The sequence below is a fragment of the Neltuma alba genome, unplaced genomic scaffold (genome assembly GCF_004799145.2).
Source record: "Neltuma alba isolate B1F8T4 unplaced genomic scaffold, ASM479914v2 tig00002446_pilon, whole genome shotgun sequence".
Lineage (NCBI taxonomy): Eukaryota > Viridiplantae > Streptophyta > Magnoliopsida > Fabales > Fabaceae > Neltuma > Neltuma alba.
Window position 1 is genome coordinate 779,295 of NW_021632864.1, and position 16,985 is coordinate 796,279.

A 16,985-nucleotide genomic window follows, 5' to 3' on the forward strand; every position below is an offset into this window, starting at 1 on the left:
GAGAATGGAGTTACATCAAGTTAAAGTTTGGAACCTAATTTACTACTGAATTAAAATTATAGGATAGAAAATATTAATTCTTCCAATATTATATAAAAATATTTTAGGAGATCAAGTCATATTTATTAAAATTCAATAATTTACTTATTTTTTTAATTGATTTAAATTAATTAATTAGCTTTTTATGACAAGAGTATCTAACTACTACCTTTGGTTCTAATTCTAACTATAAATAAGATTTTATAATTAGAATAAATATTAACATCTCAACTTTCTCTGCACGTGCGAGCAGCCTTTAGCAGCTGTTTCACTGTTCGCTTTCCCGGCCTGACTTGTGTCCCAGGCCCCCCCTCCGCTTTCAACCTTTATGAAATCTGATAACGTCCCCCGGCCGGTCACCTCATCCTGCATGTTACCGTATTTTTTCAGAAAATCGCGATTAGTCCCCCCCACTAATTATCGCTAAGTGAAGCTGAAACACACAGTACACTTTATGCATTATAAATACAGTACTTCACCCTGTTGTAAATTTTATACATCTATTTTTAATATCTATATAAATTGTATTAAAAATTAAATTTAGCAATAAAAATAACTATCTTCCAAATGTTTTTTAACATAATTATTTAAATTAATTTCTTATTTATACATTTTTTTATATTTAATTTTTCAAAATTCTCTTATATTTTGTATTGGTTAAGGTATATATTTAGCCCTTTAATATCATATAATGTTTCAATTTGGTTCCTTACCTTCAAAAGGTATACATTTAATCTTTTAATTTTTAAATCGTTAAGCTTAAATAATAATTTTTGTAATAATCATAATTATTTGGAAAATTAAACTTAATCTATTAATATTTGAGAATATTTTATTAATATTTAAAATCTCAATGCCATATTTTTGTTAACAATTTTTAATATTAAGGGGCTAAATTGAAACTATGTATATAAAATTAAAGTATTAAAGGTGGACTTTAATTTTTTGTATTTCAACCCTAAAACTGGCTCCATAGTACATGGCACCCACCACACGGCACAAGAGAGCTTTTGAAAAATTGCCTATGACCGGTTGAAATGGCGATTTTCTTAAGTTTTTTAAAATTTATATATTATTACCTCTAATTTTAATTATAAAAATTTATTTATAAATTATAAATAAGATTTTATAATTAAAATCGAAGGTAATAACTGATAATTTTATTAATTCATATTTTTCGCAGTCCTAAAAATACATTATTTACTGTATATATAAAAACGGGATTGATCAATTTCTTAATTGGGTGGATTCTTTGGGCCGAAAGATCAGGGCCCATTATTTATTTGTAATAAAAGCACATTAACACGTGGCAGCAAAGAAATGGGTAGCAGGAGGAATAAAGAAAGTGGCCGGTGATTTTAACAAATGCCAGTGCCAGCATGTCGTCCTTGACTCCTTGGAAAAGAAGTTTTAGCAGTAGAAAGAAAGTTCAGGGTAGGGACATCCTTAGTGGGCGGTGCCGCTTTCGTCGATTAGCTTCCTTCTTCACTCCTTCGCTGCTCTGCTCTCACCACTCAGCGTTCCTAACCATCTTCTCTTTCTGCTATATAATATTTTATTCAATTTTTTAATTCCAGCTATCAACTAAATTCTTAATTCTCTTTTCTGTGTTTTTTTTTCTTCAATCTGTTCCCAGCATCAAAATCCTCTCTCCCTAGCAATAAGGAATTGGTGTAAATTGTTCAAAAAGCTTAAAGCCAACCCAAAAAGAAAAGGAAAAAAAAGCAGTCTGTGAAAAGATAACGGCAGTAAAATACACTGAGTAGCATTTGATCTTCCAGGGAGTCCGTTTCTCTATTGAAATGCTGAAGCTCTTTAGGGCTTACCAGTGCATCTTCGTTTTCTTTCTCGTTCTCTCTGTCGTTGCATCCATCTTCAGAAGTACGTCTTCTTTTCAGCTGTAATTTTCATTCTATTAAACCTCGTAATCTTTGCCGTTGATCAAATTCACTTGCAGTGATCGAAAGTGCTGGTCGAAATTAAATTTTCTACAGTTATATAATCTTGCTGGTACTGAGTTTCTTGTGGGTTTCATTTTTCTTAAACAGAGGAGTGTGCTGTGGGTTTCTTACGTGTCTTAATTGAGATCTGAGAGCATGGTTAAGTTACCTTGTTTCCGAGCTTTATTATGACACCCAAAATATTAATCGTTGCTAACTGGGAATGAAAGTACTGAGCAACGTGAAATTAATTGATCTGAGAGCATAGCTTCTTGACTCATTTTTATTGTGCGTGCGTGTTTTGTTGGAGAGGGTGGCGATATGGTTCTGGACATACCATTATAAATTTTTGCTTATTTTCTTCAATGCTATTCATTTGCTCTGGCATTTGAAATCTGGTGACGTGTGAGTTAATTGACCTTTTAAGTTTTATTGGTTGCAGGATAGTTTATGATCCACTAGCAGTTCCCTATTTGTTTGGTCATCCTACACTCTGGCATTTAACTTAGCACCGCAGACGCGGCATGTAAGTTTCACTGTCATGTCTGGCCTGTTTATTGTCCAGTGAAGGGGGGTTATGTTTTATGGTACAAGTTAAGAATGTTGTGATATCAATCAAGTGAATGATCAATTGCCTTCAAAAGTTCAAGTCTCCTAGATAATTATATAGAACCATCTACAATCTATTATGACATTGAAGTGGGGTTTTGGTCTATACTTTGCAGAAAGATTAAATGTTAAATCAAACCGCATGTCACCCTGTTCTTCTATTAACAAGTAGTAGATGCTAGCTGCATCAAATACAATGAAAAAGTGTCTATGTTAGGTTTCCTAAGATTTGCATTATTCATTATTCCAGTTGTCAATTCTCTCTATCATATGTAGAAGATTTTCTGAAAGTTTTTCTTGTAGCCTTTTATGGACTTCTGTAGTTTGTGTTTTTTCCTTCATCTTCAGCTGACAAAGTATCGAACCTTGCTTTGCTTCTCGTCTGCATCCCCTTCTGTATCATCTGTTCACTTTTGATGTTCTATTCGTAGTTGGATTTGAACCTGAAATAAGATGGCAGCCAAGCTTGTCAAAGCTGCAACAAGTGAAAAACTGGCTGAAACTGATTGGACGAAAAATATTGAAATATGTGAAATAGTTGCTCATGATCAAAGGTGCCCATCTTGCTTCTAACTCTTTTCATGTCATTGGTTCGTTATGATTGATAACTATTCTAGAACATTGCGAAGAGAAATGAACAGTGGATAAATGCCCATGAAGTTATTATCAACGGTATTATATGAAATGTAGTCATCTTGACTGCATCTGTTGTCAAAGTCTTGGTTAAGTGGTGAAAATCTGGCATGGTGATGCCAAACATACTTAATTTGCGATTCTAATTGTTTTCACCACGTGACCATCCCTGGATTGATTCCTGATCCTGGATGACTCTTGTCTGGATTTTGAAATTTGGAACATGGATGAGTCTGTTGATCTGCCAGAATAATTGTAGTACCAAAATTTCAACCACTGTATCTTTTTCTGAATATGCAGGCAAGCTAAAGATGTTGTTAAAGCTATTAAAAAAAGACTTGCTGGCAAAAATCCCAACACTCAACTTTATTCAGTCATGGTGAGTGGTATATGGTAAATTTTCATGACGTACCTGATACTACCTTTAGCACAAACAATAAGCTTCATTATATAACTTCTCTCATATACTTACTTCGTATATCGTAAAATCACTTTTAAAACCATGGTTTGGTTTTCACTCAAACACCAACCAAATTGCTGTCCTCTTCTATGGCACCCTACTAAATCAGCTGTTCATTTTTTGATTTTCTAGTTATTGGAAATGTTGATGAACAATATTGGGGATCCTATTCATAAGCATGTGGTTGATATGGGAATTATTCCTATTTTGGTGAATATTGTGAAGAAAAAGGTGATTTTTTCCCAACATAAACTCGTCTTTTAGGAGTATTTTCTTTTCTTTTCTTTTTTTGGCTGACCCCATTATTTTTGGCATTTTCTTTGCTTGCAGTCAGATTTGCCTGCCCGTGAGAGGATCTTTCTCCTTTTAGATGCCACGCAAACATCCCTTGGCGGTGCTTCTGGAAAGTTTCCCCAGTATTATAATGCATATTATGATTTAGTGGTGGGTGCAAATATGAGAAGTAAATCTAGAATTATTTGATTTATCAGTGCTGGCTGGGCCTTGTCACTTGGCATAGTAAGAAAGGCGAGAATTCTTTAAGCCCCATGACATTGAAAATCTTAATGACTTAATACAGTGTTTGGTTCTTAGAATGACAGCGTGGGTTGTAAAAAGCTTGTTTAGTATGCCTTAATCGCAAAGCCCAAAGCTGCCATCTCAAGGAGAAGTATTTTTAATTTTGTATTTGAACAGGATTATTAAGGTGTTACAAAAGGTTGCACAAGATATTTGGGTGTCGATTTTTGTATTTTTATGTAATTTTTAAAAGCCCCCTTTTTATGGTTTTTCCCCCCTCTTACTTGCTAACGGATATTTGCCACCCACACAGAAGATGGCTTTCGCCATCTTTATATTACTTCCATGTGATGCAAGTGGTTGTACAACTTTTCCTCCCTTTTGTCCATGCTAAATCATTGTAAGTTTTCTGAATAGTTCTGACTGCAATCTATGTATACTTTATATAGAGTGCTGGCGTGAAATTTCCTCAAAGGGATCGTGTGGTGCAATCAAATCATCCTAGTTCACAACCTACTAAGATCAGTAACGTACTGAACAGGGAGTGGGGCTCACCTAGAGAAGAAGGAGTTGCTCAGCAAGCAGAGTCACAAACTGTTCCTGAATCTAGGTGACTTTTGCTTTTTGGTTCTAGTGTAATATGACAACATATTCAGCAAACATTTTATGGCAATGTCATTTTCCGCGCACTATATGGTCAACTTGTGTTTGGTCAATAATAGTGAGTCAGTCCTCTACGTACAGTGTATTGAATTGGATAATCATGACATGAATTTTAATTGGGATAGAGATTATTGTAGTAAAAATCAGAGAAGCTTCTGACTTTGCGGCCAAGTGAAAAGAGAAAAATGCCAAAATGTAATTTTGGGTGGATTCCTTTTTTCTTTCTTGTGGATTTTGGTCAAATCATAGTAGAAATTGAGTAGTGATATGGGGACCTCGCTGTAGGGAACTCTTGGAAAAATATATTCTTCTAGAAAGTTTGTTCTTATTGCCATTTTCATTTAGCAGAGTACTTAATTCATCACATATCTTGCAGTATTATTCAAAAGGCGAGTAATGCATTAGAGGTTCTAAAAGAAGTCCTTGATGCTGTTGATCCCCAGCATCCTGAGGTATGCCAATGATCTGTCATTCTGACAGTTTGTCATACAAATGCACTTGCTCTATAAGTTTGTTATAATAACTTCAGCCATGCCATCATCGTCTTCTTTCTTTTTACCTCTTCCTGGTGCTGATGCTATTATATCCAGAAATCTCCGTGGGAATATAATAAAATACTTAGCTTGTACCAGAATTTGTAGGCACAAAGCAGAAAACAAGAAACCATCTTGGTGACTTGTTAAGATTACGAGCCATCTAAAACATTAAGATGGCTGCCTCCTAAGAAATGTCTGAAAGTATAGCTGTTATATTTTATTTAACATTTTAATGAGTAGCAATGATGCTAAAACCTTATCTTTTCTTTTGACTTTAGGGAGCAAGCGATGAGTTCACCCTTGACCTTGTAGAACAATGTTCATTTCAGAAGCAAAGGTTAATGCATCTTGTGATGACTTCTCGGTGAGAACACAAGGCTACCTTAAACTTCTCATTTCTGCTTTTGGCCTATGTAGAGAGAGGCTTAGGTTTATGAGCTGTATGCCGCACAGCATTGGTATTAATTCTGAGAAAAACATTAGTACTTGCATGTTTTATTGAATTATAGTTATTTGTACCTTAAACATCTTTTATCCTTGGTTTTTTTGTCTTCTTTTTTCTTTTTGGGTAGAGACGAGAAGATAATTTCTCAGGCAATTGAATTAAATGAGAAGCTTCACAAAGTACTTGCAAGACATGATGACCTTCTTTCTGGTGGAGCTACAGCAGCTGGTAATTGTTTTGGCCATGATGAACCAGAGGAAGAGGAGCCAGAACAGTTGTTTCTTAGGTGCCTTGCTTGTTCTTCGGACTTGCTATTTTAATTCCCCTTGTCATGAAGGGCGAAATTTTTTTCAGTCCAACCGACCAACCCTTGTCTGATTGTCTGGCAGATTACGGAAAGGGAAGGCTTGCGTACGGGCTGAAGATGAAGACACTGCACCCCAGTACCCTGACTTGGCTTTGCTTGAAGAAAGACTGAATCGTCCACTAATAAGGCCGCTCTCTCTAGAGCCATCACGAGAACCTAGTCCTGGTTCTCTTCCCGCTACAATTCCGCCTCCTCATGCAAAAGGCGTCAATAGAGAGCCGCCTGTTGTTGCCATACCACCACCACCTGCAAAGCACATTGAGCGGGAGAGATTTTTTCAGGAAAAGAAGACGGATGGTTCTCCTCTGGCGGGGCACATGAGGGGCCTCTCTTTACATAGTTTAAATGGCAGCAGCTCTCACAGTGGAAGCTTTGATTCCAGTGACTAGACTTCTGTTTTATCTTTTAAATGTCTAGTTTGAATTTTAAGCTGTGAGAGGATGCTGATTTCTGATTTAGTCCTGGTGGGTTACGTTATGAGAAAGGAAGAACACATCCTCTTGGAAAGTGCATGTAGGGAGTTTTCTGAGATCATATGCCATGACCTGAGATTTGTAATTATTGCTAGTAGGTGCAGGTTTGTTCTAGTGCTTTATTTTCTAATTTGTTGGGATCTGTATCTACTTTTCCCACCTTAGTAATTATTCCTACAAAGTCATAACTGTCTAGTAGGCCAGGGTTTGCTTCTTACCGTGTTGTAAGCTACTTCGAAATTTTCTGTTGTGTTCGGTTTGGATTTTGTCTCGGCTCTCTGCTCCTTCCTCTACGTCACAGTCAAGATATTTATATGCAACAGTTAAAAATTATTTATTTATTCAAATTCTAAATGCAGGAGTTAAATAATTAATTTGCAAAATTAGAAAAATTAATTTAGTTAGTTATTTGTGAAAAAATATGTTAATTTTTTTAAAGTATTTTTTTAAATATGAATTGAAGGAAAAATTATAAATTTGAGAAATAGAATGGGTTATGTTTTTAAGTGTAGAAGAAAAAATTCTACCCGCTCTTGTATTGTTATTACAATGACAGTAATTGAAATATGATGTTGTAGATCTTTGTCTTGTTTTTATCGTCACATTCATGTCAATCATCATAGTATTTAGATCAAATCATAGTTTGAAAAGTGTTTTTTATGGTTTACGAAGTAAATATATAGAGGAGTTTGTCTCATTTTATGAAAAAATACTTCTAAGAAGTATTTTTCAATATTACCAAACATCCCTTTAGTGTTCTCAGTATAAAGTGGCGCATACAGGAGAAAAAAAAGTAAAAGCAAGTATACATCCATGCATATACATGTTTGCAACTGGGGGACGTATCGATCTTTTTGTACTTTTTAGTTTGTTTTTCTTTTTCATTCAAATTAATTTGTTTAATGTTTAGCATTCTTTTGTCTATATTGAATTAATCATTCTAAATTAACAATGAGCATATAAATTAATACACCAACATATAAAGAACTCAAAAAGTGCAATGGGATTTAAGCTTCTAATCCTATAAATTAAGGAAAATGATTTAGGATTCCCAAAAAACAAGAGTATTAAAACCCTAACTACACGATGTCAAATTTTCACCACAAAAGTGACTAGAATAATCTCGGGATTTATTGATAAACTTGCTTATCGAGTCTTATCACTATTGCCAATGCGTGTGAAGTTTTCAATGTTGTCTTGAAATTCAAAACCTTTATTACTATGCAACATTTTCACACTAAGGTCAAAAAAAACAAAGAAATCTAGGCAAAACAGAGACTTGCAATAAACAATAAAAAAAGTGTGGGGTGGCGTGGCTAAGAGCCCTGATGTGACAACGGAAGCCCCACTCTCCTTGGTAGCCCACTTTATTTCCACCTGTCAAATGGGATTATGTATTTAATTCTATCTTGAGATCCTAGAACTTTTCAATCTGTACAGCATAATTGGTACCCCGACGCCCTGGCTCATCTTAATCACTTCACTCTTGTGCGCTTCCGGCAAAAGAGGGATCTGAGTTCTTCTTCTTCCTCTGCTCTGTAAAAATGAAAGAAACAATAGTTTTGTATCCAGCTCCAAGTTTTGCTCACTTGGTCTCCATGGTTGAACTGGGAAAGCTTATCTTGCAACACCAACCCCATTTATCCATACTCATCTTGGTCCCATCCATGCCTTCTGATCACTCTACTTCTGCTTCTTCATCATACATCAGTGATCTCTCCCTAACTGGGATTCCCATGTCTTTCATTTATCTCCCTTCCCTCCAAGTTTCAGTCTTTGATTCTGTCGCCATGAATGCTCTTAATGTTCTTGATGCCCTCAAAACTTTATCTTCTTCCTTCACTATTTTGGCTCTTGTGACCTCAGCTCCTCATGAAAACTTGAAGACCCACATCCCCACTTTCTGCTACTTCACCTCATGTGCTTCTGCTCTGGCTTTCTTCCTCTACTTACCTACCTTGCATAACCAAACCAATAAAAGCTTCAAAGATCTCACAGAGACTCCTTTGAATTTTTCTGGTTTGCCTAATTTTCTCAGCGCTTCTTCCGCCCCTGAACCTGTGCTGAGTCGAGAGGGCCCCTCCTACCACTTCTTTCTTAGTTTTGCTTCTTCTCTTCTGAAATCTAAGGGAATCATAGTGAACACCTTCAATTTTCTTGAACCCCGAGCTGTTGAACCTATGAAAAATGGTGTTTGTGCCCCAAATGATCAAACCCCACCAATTTTCTGCATTGGTCCATTGATTACAAGTGCGAGAGATCATGCTATTTCCAGTTCCTCTTCTGAAGACGAAACATCTAATTGCATAGCATGGTTAGATAAGCAGGCAAATAGAAGTGTTGTGTTCTTGTGCTTTGGAAGCAAGGGAGTGTTCTCCGAAGCTCAGATAAAAGAAATAGCTATTGGTTTAGAAAAGAGCAACCATAGATTCTTGTGGGTAGTGAAGAGTCCTCTGGGTCTGGACACAGAACCCAAATTGGAAGAACTGTTACCAGATGGTTTCTTAAAGAGAACCAAAGAGAAGGGTCTAGTTGTGAAATCATGGGCCCCACAGAATGCCATTCTGAGGCATGAATCAGTAGGTGGGTTTGTGACTCACTGCGGTTGGAACTCAGTGTTGGAAGCAGTGAGCTATGGAGTGCCAATGGTGGCTTGGCCATTGTACGCAGAGCAGAACTTGAACAGTGTGATTATGGTGAAGGAGATGAAAGTGGCCATACCTATCATAAGTGAAGAAGCAGCAAGGGATGGAAGCAAACTAGGGTTGGTCGTTGCAGAGGAAGTGGAAAGAAGAGTGAAGGAATTGATGGAATTTGAAGAAGGGAAGATTCTGAGACAGAGGAGTTTGGAGATGAAAGCCAGGGCCATTGCTGCTTGGTCTTCAGGTGGCTCATCTTCAACCGCATTTCATGACTTGGTAAGCTCTTGGAAGCATGGTTGACCAAGAGGTTTGGTTTCCGCTTTTGAAAACTAAACATCTTTGCATGTAGATTTTAGAAGTCAGAGTTATTTGGGTAATTTGTTTTCTTTCACCAAATCCATTTACAAATGCTTCTAAAAGTCCATTTGTCAAAAGTTAATATGATTGTTTCCTAGAACTGTTGAATTTTGAACAACTTTCGATTACTTTTCAGTAGTAAAAATTGGTTTGGATTACTTTCTAAATAACTTCCATGTTATCAAACTAAGTTTTTTAGAAATGTATCCTACTATAAATTCTTCTGCAATAATTAACCTTTAAGGGTTGACTTCTGACAAACTGAAAACCAAACGTACATTTGGAACTGATATATTTGGCCTTCGTCACCTCAAAAATCACCTTGATAGGGCCAAAAGATATATTTGGCTTTGGACTGACATTGGAGTCAAATAATTTTTCTTTTCCAAAGATCAAATCAGACCTGAAGTCACATTATCAAGCATTTAGAGCTGTAAAAGCCAGATGAATATAGGGAAAATCATAGAAAAAGATCTTGAAATCTCTCTGTATGCAATTTTTCAATTTTTAAAGTTTTTGTTTCCATAAATATATAAAATAATTATTTTATAAAAATATATAAATATAAATCACATTATATTAATTAAATTTTAGCCAAATTTCAATTTGAAAAATACAATAAAAATAAAAGTCACTTTTCCACATATTAACCCAAACAAATCTCTACTCTCCACGCTTCATTTAATACTACTTCATTTTAATATTTTTGATAGATTTTAACTGTAATAGACATGGGATTTAAAATATAGATAATATTTTGCTTACCCAAAAAAAGGAAGATAATATTTTAACCATCATTTTTTGTGGAAAAAAATTGAATTATTATCTTAAAAATTCATTACTAGGTATGTTGAAATTGAACTCGGGATTGTCAGCCCTTGCCTATGAGATTTTATATCATATATTGAGATTAAAAAAGAAAAAATTAGCTAATATTATTTGTTATTAATTTTATTTTTTTATAAATGATTTTTTCACTCTTACGTATCAACAAAAGAATTACAACAAATAAAAGGAAAATCATCAATAAATCTATATACTTATACCTTGTGAAATCTTTAGAAATAAAAGGAAACATTAACCTTCAAAAACAAAGGAAATTACCTTAGAATAAGCATTGGAATATCGTTCGCCTTGTACAGGAAATAAAAGTATTTTACTTAATAAAATTCATACCCTTTTAAACCTTTTAATCATTTCACATTTAAACCTATTTTACAATCAATCATTCAAATAAATTTTAGTTTGTCAGGATAATTTTTTTTTAACAAAAATCGATCCAAATAATTTATAATGTCATAAAACATCCGAGAGAGTGCTGGGAAGACTAATATTAAGATAATAATACTTATAAAACTTTTGGTTTTTTCAAGGGTTAATATTATTTTTAATTCTTAAAATTTGATCTCATTTCAATTTATTTTGGTTCTTGAAATTTGAAACCAATAGTTTTGATTCTTAAAATTTGATTTTATTTTGATCTCGTTAAAGATTTTTGGTCTATGAAACAGTGTTTTTTTGTCTCTGAATAAGGTTTTCAAAAATCAAAACCACTAGTTTTAAATTTTAAATATCAAAATTAAAATAAGATCAAATTTTAAGCATTAAAGATGATATGAATATCTTTTTAAAATTATGTGTAAAGTTGAGTAATTATATGAAGCGAAAAGGACAAATAAATGTTGGAAATTGTGCCATAGGGACTAATCATTGTATTATGAACATTTTTGATTTATGAATTTTTTAATTATGTTATCATATTATTTGCATGTTTACTGTGATGACTATCCTTGGATAACTCATGATTTTATCCTAAATGTCTCTGGTCGGTCATCTATGTGGAAGCAGAGATAAAAAGACCAGTATGACTTTGAAAATGTATGAGATACAAATCAAAGTCATAGGCACATGTAAGAGTACAAGGTGTTGGACCGACCTGCTATGAGAGAGCTGCATGGGTTAAGTCATAAGCTTCTCTCATATACAAACCATGTCACTATGCCCTTTGACCTGAGATCATCATGGATTCATACATGAAAAACGCTCAGTTTTGACCTAGTCAAAAGTCACTTTTGACCAAGTGATCATAAAGACTATGTTCAGGCTTAGTGGTTTTTTATATGGAGGAATGTGAATGGTCAAGATGGAATTTATCCCTCACATTCGTAGAGAGATGTTACTGGGCCCCTTGATGAGTGAGTTTGAGAAATGTATAACCATACTATAATAGAAATGTAGTTCCATTTCTATACTCAGACTACTCAGGGATCGAGAAAGTAACGATCAGAAATAGGAGGATGACATTCTCCATGCCTCGTCCATGACCAAAATGTCGTGTGACAAAAGGGACGTGATATGGTTGTATGAAAAGTTACATCGTTCATCGATCCTCATATGATTTGGGTAGTCGTGATGTCTTGCTAGAGACCGTTTACGACTTGTGAGTCATTATAGTAAATGGCCCACTGCCAATTTCATATGGGCCTACAAGGTCACACACAAAATAGCCCAACACGAGCTATGATGTCCAGATTCATTGATCTAAGATATGTCCACATTCAATGAATAATCTAGGGTGGACGTGTGTATATATATATATATATAAATTCGCGTATATATATTATATGATATAAGAGATATTTAAGATTTGATTTATAAGGATAAATTAAATCTATATCATTTTTTAAAAATTGATAAGGTATAATATCTCAAATTTGATTTATTAGAATAAGTCAAATATAATTCCGTCATATCTTTATTTTGAATTAAATGAATAGGTGAATTAAATCTGTAGGACGGATTTAATATACAAACCGTATTTATTTAATTGATTTCTTATCAGATTACGCAATATATGATATTGTATTAATTTCGGAATTAATTTAGGATTAATTCCGAAATCCAATGTTTTTCATAATACCGATGGCATCCTATATATTTGATATTAGGAGCTAGGGTTTTGTGTGGATGAGAATGCAAAAGGTTTGTAGATAAGAAATGGCTAAAAGAGAGAAGGTGAGGACGGATTCTCAAAAACCCTAAAAGGACAAGAGGCCCTAGCACGTCGTTCGTGATTGAAAGCTGTTCGTGTGGATACCGGTAGAGGAAGCCGATCTGAGTTGTCGACTTCTCACGAACAAAAGGAGAGCATAGGCATCCCGAACGTCGAAGTCCCCGAGCCACCAACGATTAGAATACCGCAGGTAACACCTCTTACCACTTGACTTAAACACAATCGGTAAATTCAGACAAGGAATTGAAAATTTTAAAGTTTTTATTTTCTGCTGCGTGTCTTTCAATTCCTTACAATAAATACCTTCAAAATATCAAAAGCCTAATTCAGTGATCCTCAGCTGAGTGTTCAAGTACTAATTTGGGATTTACAAATTTTGTAAAAAGACCTCACTACCGTTGATTCTTTCCTCCATCGTTCTTGCTCTTCTCTCCTTGCTTGCCCTATTCTTTCCCCTCCTTAGTCCTCCCACTACGACACTCATCCCCTCACGGCCACAACACTTTCACTAGCAACCACTTCTCTATCAGCTGCGACACCTTTATCAGCAACTTGTCATCATTGCCTCCCTCTCCCATCATGTTTCGGTATTTCTCACACCCTCATGTAACAATTCACTACAAACAATCAACAACCTTCAGGCTTTCCTCGATGCAAATTCATCACTGCGTCCTCCCTTGTTTTCCTCTGCCAACAGCTTCCCTCGTCCGAGTTAATCAGATTATCTGTCATTGTCTTACTGATTCGTTGTCATTTGCTATTAAATTGTAGTTAATCATATGTTTGTTCTAGTCATTTACTAAAAACAGAAAAAATAGAACTTGTGACTATTGTGTAATTCGCTATTTACTATATTTAATTTGCTATTTACTACTCTTATTTAGTCTATTAGCTTATTACTCCATCTTTGGCGAAAGAGAGATGGCAGCTCATCAGGTTAATGCAAGTATGTTAGAGGCTGAAGAAAGCTTAAAGATTGCAATTAAAGTGAAGTATGTGTTTTATATTATTCCTGTAATTAGTTGGGAAAATAGTGTAACTTGGCTTATCTAAGATGCTTTCTTTGATCCAGTGAGTTTTGGGACCATGGTGTTGGCTTCTAATAATTCAAGTGCCCTAAATGCAAGGAACCCACCATTGTTGTTAATGCTCGATATAACATAGAGAATTTTGTTACTGTTATGGAAAGTCTAATTTTTAGTCAATGATTAAAGCTAGGTTGTTAATAGCCATACCATTATTGTTTTTAGGAATAGTTATATATTCAATCTACTTGTGTAATATCATATTTTGTACGTCATTTACCAATCAAGTATAATAAATAGTAAGTAAAGTGTAGTAAACCACTAATGTAAAACTATTTACTTAAGCTTCATTAGCAATTTACTACACTTAGTTAGAAAATGACAACACATTTCAATCAGTTGCCTAACTATACAATTTGCTGAAATTGTGTTGTCATTTGATGATTCAGTGTAGTAAATAGTGAATAAAATGTTATCATTTGTTATTTTCATTTAGTTTAACAAGTTTGAAATTTGGAAAAAGTAGTTGTCAATTGCTAAACCATTATGGTAAATGGCTAATGAGGTTTAATGAATTACTCAACAAAAATTATAAATAGCCTAATTTATTTATTTCAATTAACAAGGTTGAAATTTGAAAAACGTGATTGGTAATTGTTAAACCACGATGATAAATAGTTAATGTGACGTAGTAGATATTTTAACAAGGTTATGTATGCTTTTCAAACTCTTTGCTGCGATTTTGGGAATAATTATTTAGAAGAAGAATAATCAACTATCTTCATTACATGTTACCAATTGGTTAGAACCGCTGACAATTCTACCAAATAGATTAACAACAGTTTTATATGTATTGATAACAAGTGATCTTCGAAATTCATTACAAGATAAACCAATGATCAAACTTAGACAAATCACATATTGCTTTTTTGGTTAGAGCCGGTGACAACTCTTTCATATAGAGTAACCATACTTATATATGTATTGACAACAAGTAATATGTGAGATTCATTACAACACAAACCAATAGGAAACTTAGGCAATCATATGTTGCCTTTTAGTTAAGATCATTGACAACTATTTCTTAAAAATTAATAACACCTTTATATAAATGGACTACACTTAATCTGCAAAATTTATTATAAGCCAAACCAATTGTCAAACTTGGACAAATCACATGTTGTCAAAGTAAGTAAAGATGTGATAAAGGTTAAACAAAGTGAAAATTTCAAGTCCACATGTTGAAGTAAATTGAACAAGTGTAGAATAAGTATAGAGGAAGTGGGGTCCACAAGTTCATTGAATATAACAAATTGCCATTAATGACAAAAAGATAGCTATTAACAACTCAGTGTAACAATCGACTACATAAATAATTTTTATTAACATGTATGATTGTTTAGGTATGCCATGTATTTTTTCCATTACCTTGAATTGATATGCTTGCTTATATGTTATATTCATCTCATAATCTCTTTTCAACGTTGTCATTATTTCACTTGAATGTTTGTCAGTGTGATTGCTTACTTAGGATGAGGAAGACGAAATGGAGAAGCAGTAGACAATAAGGGAACTAATGGAGGATGAGGGATGGCACTTGGATCAGGGAGTGTGCAGGTCAATGGTGCAATTGGGTGGAAGCTTTGTTGGAGCCGAGAGAAAAGAGAAAAAGGAATAGAGGTTGAAGAAAAATGAAAAAAAGGTTAATCGGAAACAAGCAGCCCTCTGCCGTCAGCAACCCCTCTAACCTTTACCTTCGAGTCCAACGAGCATGTGCAAAGCCGGTAAGATTGTTGTTGGAGAGGGAGAGAAGGATGGTGGGATCAAAAGGGATTTCAGATTAAAAATAAAGCAGGGATAGTAATATAATCTAACAACATTTTTAAACTCTAATTTAGTAATTGAATATTCATTTGGTATTTGTGAAATTGGATGCATTGATTTGGGATTTTTATATTTTAAAGGCATATATGGGTCTTTCCCTTGTACGAAACCCAGGGGGTTAAAAATTGAATGGTGAATGTTGTTTCCACGAGTACCTAACTTCTGCCTTCTTAGATTCTCCAATTATCCGAAACCTGCAGAAGAACCAAAGATAAAGCGCTTCACAATATAATGCCACGTGGCGTCCCTCTACGTCTCACAATTTTTCTCACATATAGCCACAAACCCATCGCAAAACCCATTATCTCTCCTTTTAACGGAAGAAGCACCCTCCATAGTATAGTCTAGAGCTTCTCTATAATGGCAACCTCCACCGCCGGCGCCGTCGTGAGCAGCTCCTTCCTCGGCAGACAGCCCACCACAAGCCTCCGTTCGGCGCCTAAGCTTCAGGCTATGTTCGGCGTCGGAACGAAGAGTGGCCGCCGTGGGATCCGAGGGCGCGTAACGTGCATGGCCGCCTTCAAAGTGAAGCTGCTAACTCCAGAAGGCCCAAAGGAATTCGAATGTCCTGACGATGTTTACATTCTGGACCAAGCTGAGGAAGTTGGGATCGATCTTCCATTCTCGTGCAGAGCAGGCTCGTGTTCGTCGTGTGCAGGGAAGTTAGTGGAAGGAGAACTTGACCAGTCCGATCAAAGCTTCCTCGACGATGAACAGATTGACGGAGGATGGGTTCTTACTTGTGCCGCTTACCCTCGATCTGATGTGGTGATCGAGACCCACAAGGAGGAGGAGCTCACCGATTAATTAATCAAGCATTTTTTTGGTTTCTGGGTTTCATTTCATGTCTGTATGAATCATGAATCGATATATGTATTCACATGTTCTTGTTCTGTGAGCTTGATTAAGAGTCATCTTGTGGTTTGGCTGTCGCTGTGATGAGTCTGGATGAAACTGGATGATCAATGAATAATAATGTCATAGTATATCTGCTACTTCTGCTGCAAATTTAGGTACCTGCTGTTTTTATCCCATAGATTTTATTGTCATAGGATTGAGCAATTAGATCACAATATACCGGGGGATGATTTGAATGATGTCATAATTATGAAATTTAATTCTGAACTGTGGTTGAGTTAATTGTAGACACGAGAGTAAACATCTTAGTATGTCACTAATGGTATGAAAACTTTCTTATGATTAGATTAGAAGGAGTGCAATAAATTGAAGCCTAGTAAGTGGGAGGATGTAATTTCGATTCTGTTTATAATGTCATATCATTTGTGTCGGTCCTTCTAGTTAAAGAAAAATTAGTAGAATAGAAGGCAGGCTTCTCCAAGTGATGCTTGTTGAATTGAATCTGCATTAACTTTTATTGGA

At 35.1% G+C, this 16,985-nt stretch overlaps 3 protein-coding genes across 5 annotated transcripts; all 3 read left to right on the forward strand.

The window, feature by feature from the left end:
* Positions 1–1,469: 1,469 nt before the first annotated feature.
* On the forward strand, positions 1,470–6,824 carry LOC114727896 (TOM1-like protein 5). 3 transcript variants are annotated; one of them, XM_028914685.1, is made up of 12 exons: positions 1,470–1,920; positions 2,422–2,505; positions 3,020–3,142; positions 3,522–3,600; positions 3,814–3,912; positions 4,012–4,125; positions 4,650–4,810; positions 5,240–5,315; positions 5,678–5,763; positions 5,972–6,130; positions 6,234–6,629; positions 6,672–6,824. In XM_028914685.1, the coding sequence occupies exons 3-11, from the start codon at positions 3,042–3,044 to the stop codon at positions 6,598–6,600; spliced, it is 1,242 nt and encodes a 413-aa protein (XP_028770518.1). In that variant the 5' UTR covers positions 1,470–1,920; positions 2,422–2,505; positions 3,020–3,041; the 3' UTR covers positions 6,601–6,629; positions 6,672–6,824. The 3 variants fall into 3 exon arrangements, with proteins under 3 accessions (XP_028770518.1, XP_028770525.1, XP_028770509.1); XM_028914692.1 differs by having other exon boundaries at positions 6,234–6,625; positions 6,668–6,824; XM_028914676.1 differs by having other exon boundaries at positions 6,234–6,824.
* Positions 6,825–8,114: 1,290 nt separating this feature from the next.
* Positions 8,115–9,705, forward strand: LOC114728680 (UDP-glycosyltransferase 88F5-like). The gene has a single exon (XM_028915617.1). It carries the CDS (start codon positions 8,229–8,231, stop codon positions 9,624–9,626), a length of 1,398 nt encoding a protein of 465 aa, XP_028771450.1. The 5' UTR covers positions 8,115–8,228; the 3' UTR covers positions 9,627–9,705.
* A 6,206-nt stretch (positions 9,706–15,911) lies between these two features.
* On the forward strand, positions 15,912–16,613 carry LOC114727788 (ferredoxin). The gene has a single exon (XM_028914533.1). The coding sequence runs from the start codon at positions 15,966–15,968 to the stop codon at positions 16,410–16,412; it is 447 nt and encodes a 148-aa protein (XP_028770366.1). The 5' UTR covers positions 15,912–15,965; the 3' UTR covers positions 16,413–16,613.
* Positions 16,614–16,985: the final 372 nt, after the last annotated feature.

Excerpts from the sequence above, each read along its gene's own strand:
- LOC114727896 (XM_028914676.1), top strand. The coding sequence starts at position 3,042 with ATGGCAGCCAAGCTTGTCAAAGCTGCAACAAGTGAAAAACTGGCTGAA. Across the intron at positions 4,126-4,649 it reads ATGCATATTATGATTTAGTG|AGTGCTGGCGTGAAATTTCC; the intron begins GTGGGTGCAAAT and ends TACTTTATATAG. Across the intron at positions 5,764-5,971 it reads CATCTTGTGATGACTTCTCG|AGACGAGAAGATAATTTCTC; the intron begins GTGAGAACACAA and ends CTTTTTGGGTAG.
- LOC114728680 (XM_028915617.1), top strand. The coding sequence starts at position 8,229 with ATGAAAGAAACAATAGTTTTGTATCCAGCTCCAAGTTTTGCTCACTTG.
- LOC114727788 (XM_028914533.1), top strand. The coding sequence starts at position 15,966 with ATGGCAACCTCCACCGCCGGCGCCGTCGTGAGCAGCTCCTTCCTCGGC.